This window comes from Vigna umbellata, chromosome 1 (genome assembly GCF_029865625.1).
Source record: "Vigna umbellata cultivar VRB3 chromosome 1, Vumbellata_1.0, whole genome shotgun sequence".
NCBI lineage: Eukaryota > Viridiplantae > Streptophyta > Magnoliopsida > Fabales > Fabaceae > Vigna > Vigna umbellata.
Genome location: NC_142165.1, coordinates 3863526 through 3868770, shown reverse-complemented (window position 1 = coordinate 3868770; position 5245 = coordinate 3863526). Strand labels below are relative to the sequence as shown.

General features: G+C 38.9%; 1 protein-coding gene across 2 annotated transcripts; it reads left to right on the top strand.

Annotated features, from left to right (window-relative positions):
- The first annotated feature begins 241 nt into the window (after window positions 1-241).
- Window positions 242-2563, top strand: LOC124846977 (NAD(P)-binding Rossmann-fold superfamily protein). Of its 2 annotated transcripts, none has more exons than XM_088091828.1 (6): window positions 242-408; window positions 473-645; window positions 722-907; window positions 1008-1149; window positions 1800-1986; window positions 2283-2563. In XM_088091828.1, exons 1-6 carry the CDS (start codon window positions 300-302, stop codon window positions 2425-2427), a joined length of 942 nt encoding a protein of 313 aa, XP_087947954.1. In that variant the 5' UTR covers window positions 242-299; the 3' UTR covers window positions 2428-2563. The 2 variants fall into 2 exon arrangements, with proteins under 2 accessions (XP_087947954.1, XP_047180306.1); XM_047324350.2 differs by having other exon boundaries at window positions 243-408; window positions 987-1149.
- Window positions 2564-5245: the final 2682 nt, after the last annotated feature.

Sequence of the window (5245 nt, the reverse complement as noted above, 5' to 3'; positions counted from 1 at the left end):
AAAAAAAATCTATTCGAACATAAAATTTTCATATTTGCAGCTAGAAATATAGTCTAATTTTAACCTATTAGATTAACATTTGTTGATAATGCCCATATGATATGACTGAGAAAATAAATTTCAGGCAATATATATAATATTATAATAATAATAAAATTTAATGAGATATTTTTGGAAGAGTAAAGATTCACTATGAACCAATCATATATATGTATATTGTTTTGTAGGGATATGGCTTAAAATGATAATTATTATTACAGTACAAAACTGGAGGGAGGTTGATAAAACACAGTTGCAGAATGGAGAAGGTGGTGTGTGTCACCGGCGGCAGCGGCGCCATCGGTTCATGGCTCGTTCACCTCCTTCTGAACCGCGGCTACACTGTCCACGCCACCGTCCAAAATCTCAGTTAATACATTCCTTACTCTCTCATTTATCTATTCATTTCATTACAATACTTACAGTGTAACAGACGATGAGGCCGAGACGAAGCATCTAGAAGCCTTGGATGGAGCGCCGGCGCGCCTCCGCCTCTTCCAGATGGAGCTCCTCCACTACGATTCTGTCCTCGCCGCAGTGTGCGGCTGCGCCGGCGTGTTCCACGTCGCCTCTCCTTGCACTGTTGAACAAGTCCAGGACCCTCAGGTCTTGTTCCGTCGAGCTCCTCGAAAATTTTCAATCTTTTCGGTTTTTGCATGACCCCTTTTGGGTCTTAATGCAGAAGGAGCTTCTGGACCCGGCCATAAAGGGCACCTTGAACGTGCTAACGGCAGCGAAAGAAGCAGGGGTACGTCGCGTGGTGGTCACGTCCTCCACCTCCGCGATTGTTCCGAGCCCTAATTGGCCCGGTGACGTTCCCAAGAGGGAGAACTGCTGGACTGACGTCGAATTTTGCAAGCAAAAGGGGGTTAGAAAGGGTTTTCATTTTTGTCATTTTCTGTTTCTTTTTGTTATGTGTGTGTGTGAAGTGTTTGTGTGCGTAACAGTTGTGGTATCCATTGTCGAAGACTTTGGCCGAGAAGGCAGCTTGGGATTTTGCAAAGGAGACTGGGTTAGATGTTGTTGTAGTGAATCCTGGCAATGTGGTGGGTCCTGTGATTGCACCGAGGCTTAATGGAAGCATGGTCATGTTTGTGCGCCTACTTCAAGGTAGGGACTGCTGGTTAATCAGTTGGGTTTTGCAGATATTTCTTTCTAATTTTGCTGTAGGAGTGTCCTTGGATATTGGGAATGTGAACCGGAGAAGTGCTAAAATACAGTGGCAATGTTACCAAAGTATCTTTGAGCCACAAGAGAAAAGTAGATTGCATGGTATTGAACTGTGTGAAAAGGGGTTTGAGAATACTTAGAAGGATAAAAGAATTTCTTAAAAGGGGACAAGGTTTTAAAATGGCAAATAAATGCGGTCACAGTTGCAGAGCCGTGGATACCAAAAAATCTTGATTATGTGCTAGCACTATTTATTTAACACCTTGTTTGGGATCCTGTGATGGATAATGTATAACTTTTTAACTGGTATCATGTGAATAGAGCTACTGTTGCTGTTACCAAGTTATTAGACTCATTTTACAAGACCTGCTACTGCGTAGTTGATAGCATAGCTGTGTAGGACATTTAGAAGTTGATACCTTCGTTAAAAGTATTAGACTTGTTTGATTATGCAGTAGTACTCCTTTCATTAGATTTTGCAGTCTACAAAGTGTTAATCATTGTTGACCCGAATGCCAATATCAAACTACCCTATTCATAATCTTTTAGGAGTTTGCTGAGAAGTTGTGATATTTTGTGTTGTGTTGCAGGTTGTGATGATACATATGAAAACTTTTTTATGGGATCGGTCCACTTTAAGGATGTAGCATTGGCACATATTTTGGTGTATGAGAATAAATCTGCAGTTGGTAGGCATGTGTGTGTTGAAGCTATCTCTCACTATGGTGATTTTGTGGCCAAAGTTGCTGAACTTTATCCAGAGTACAATGTGCCTAAGTAAGTAAGCCACACACTTGATCGATGTATGGTCAATATAATGCAATCATCTTTTGGTCGGTAATTCAGGAATTAGATATATTGCTTGATTCTTGAATGAGTTATTGAAGAAACTTACTTTTGTTTGAACACAATTTGGATCATGTTGTAGTTAGTGTGCACTTTGCTATTCGTTCTTATAAACGTGTTTTTATATTGTCTTCATAATCAAAATAGAAGGTTAATATAGTTCTTATAGTGATACTTTAATGCATAACTTACTTGAACATGATGTACTTTGTCATTTTCATTTAAAGGATGCAACGAGATACCCAACCAGGATTATTGAGAGTGAAGGATGGATCAAAGAAACTTATGGATTTGGGTATGCAATTCATTCCTATGGAGAAGATTGTAAAGGATGCTGTAGAGGACTTGAAGAGAAAAGGGTTCATTTCATAAGTGCTTTTGCAATGAGTCCTTATGGTCCATGTTTCTGCATAATATGTTACCTCAATGCCTCTGCAAATTGACTAATTCAATATGTATGGTTAATCTGACTCTTTTCCATTAATAAGAAAAAGGAATTTGCATATAAGTGGCATGACGTGATATAGAACCTGTTTGTTTCTTTTTTGAAAATGAAGATGGAAATGTGTAAACGTATTGTGCACAAAGAAATGAATAGAAAACATGGAAAACAAAAAAACAATTACGTTAATTAAACTTTCTGCCGGTAAGAGGATTTAGAAGAAAATTATGTGTTTAAGTATATAGACACACTAGTGGAAACATATATATTATAATGTGTTCTTTTTATTGTAGATAATTAATTTAATTTAATAAAAATCAATTAAATTTAAATAAATGATCATTTTAAACGATTAAAAAAGTTAAATATTTATTTTAATTTAAGGTTTAAACCCTCCCTTGGTCTTCAATTTTGTATGGAAGTCTTAGTTCGATTCTCGTTTTTTCATTTGTATCAAATGGGTCATATTTTTTGAAAAAATGAACACATTTTACCCTAATCGTTAAGTGGTGTGAGACGGCGTTAAATTAAGACCACGTGGTGCATAGAGAATGTGGTGATGTGTGTTGATGACTTACGTGGAGTGTTTTGATTAAATAAATAGTGCTGATGTGACATTATTTAGTACCCTTTATTCAGTTTAAGGAAATCAGAATTAGGGATTTGAAATTGGAATTGGGGAATTCATTTCCTTGTTGCGAGACGAAGCGGAAGACGATCACCAATTGCAATCTTGGACAAGACGAAGAGAATCTAGCCGATAGTTGACGCGAACTAAGGTAAGGTATTTCGTTTCGTCTTTGGTTTTCTGTTTGAACGCATAAATGTCTTTTTGCTTTTATGAACATGTGCGTCTTCGACAATTGGGTTTTTGTTTTGGTCTGTAACAATTTTTATAATGATTTGTGGTCCCCATTTTGCATGTTGAATTGTTACATTGTATTTTAGACATTGTGGTCCCGAATTTTGTTTGTTGAATTGTTTATCAGCTGTAGTGAACCCCTGTGTGTGAGTGTTTTGTTAGTGGGGATGTTACTTTGTTCCCTGTCCCCTTGTCTGTGTCGGTGTGAGTGTTTAGTTAGTGAGTGAGTGTTCCCGTAGTTAGTGAGTGAGTGTTTAATATTCCAAAGATTTGTTAACCCCCATAATGTACAGGTTATAAAAGCAACTTGTTCATATGGATGAGGAACGTATTAAGGTGGTGGTCCACCATTGTGGAGATTTTGTCAGTGATGATAATGGGCAGTTAAAATTTGAAGGAGAGAGAGCAGAATGATCTTGTGATCCAGACCTGTGGAGCTATTTTGGCATAGTAGCCTCAGTCAAAGCATTAGGTCATATGGACATCAAGGAATTATGGTACGATTTAGGAGGTCAGTTTGTGGACCCAGATAGGTTAGAATTATTAACTGATGATAGGGGTGTCATGCATATGCTGATTGCTAGGTTAAATGATGAAGTTCATCTGTATGTGGTTCATAATATGATGGAACCGGAAATAATAGAAATGATTGATTGGGTTGGTGATGGTCAACTTGGAACAGAAATGGTGGAGGGTGAGGGGGATGCCCATGAGGGTGATGGTGAGGTCCATACTGAAGTTGGAATAGAAATGGTGGAGGGTGAGGGGGATGCCCATGAGGGTGATGGTGAAGATCATACTGAAGTTGGAACAAAAATGGTTGAGGGTGAGGGTGATGCCCATGAGGGTGAGGGTGATGCTTGTGAGGGTAATGATGAGGATCATACTGATGTTGGAACAAAAATGGTTGAGGGTGAGGGTGATGCCCATGAGGGTGAGGGTGATGCCTATGAGGGTGATGGTGAGGATCATACTGATGTTGGAACAAAATGGTTGAGGGTGAGGGTGATGCCCATGAGGGTGAGGGTGATGCCTATGAGGGTGATGGTGAGGATCATATTGATGTTGGAACAAAAATGGTTGAGGGTGAGGGTGATGCCCATGAGGGTGATGGTCAGGATGTTGAGATCCATGAGGTTGAGGATGGTGAGGTCCATCATGTAGAGGAAGCTGAGGTACATGATGTACATGATTTTGAGTTAGAGGATTTAGGAGAGGATGATGATGTAGAGGACAGTGAGGGTGATGATGTACATGAGGCAGAGACTGAGGACGAAGATGTAGATGTGAGTGAAGAAAGTCTAATTGATGTCAGCGTGCATTGTGACATTGGGACTTCTAAAGGAAATGTGAGAGAAGAAGCTTCTAGTGCATTACTTGAGTCTTCACGGTCAACAAATAATGATTGTATTGATGATGTCCGTGGGTTGTCTGATAATGAGTGGCTATCAGAGGAGTTGATTAGTGGATCAGATAGTGAGGACAATGATGGGTCCACTAAGATAAGGTTTTCCACTTTTAGTATGCCTAAAAATTTGGAGGGTTATAAATAGGAAGTAGGAACCTATTTTGCTGAGAAAAATGAATTCACAGATGCCATAAGGACTTATGCACTAAGTAATGAGAGAAGTTTAAAATTTATTAAGAATGACAAGAAAAGGATTTCTGTGAAGTGCTTGGGTGGAAGAGGAAATTGTAAATGGTATGTCTATTGTTCCTTTAGGACTAATGTCAATGGATGGCAACTAAGAAAAGTGTTTGATGTTCACAGCTGTAGTAGAGATTTCAATTTAAAGTTGATGACTTCAAAGTGGTTGAGTCAAAGGATGGAGAAAACTGTGAGAGAAAACCCTACAATGAAGGTCATGGACATTAGGGACAAAGTC

What these genes read in the sequence shown, in the direction of transcription:
- LOC124846977 (XM_047324350.2), top strand. Translation starts at nt 300, where the DNA reads ATGGAGAAGGTGGTGTGTGTCACCGGCGGCAGCGGCGCCATCGGTTCA. An exon ending in CGCCACCGTCCAAAATCTCA is followed by an intron (nt 409 to 472) that starts GTTAATACATTC and finishes ACAGTGTAACAG; the next exon opens with ACGATGAGGCCGAGACGAAG. An exon ending in GTTTGTGCGCCTACTTCAAG is followed by an intron (nt 1,150 to 1,799) that starts GTAGGGACTGCT and finishes GTTGTGTTGCAG; the next exon opens with GTTGTGATGATACATATGAA.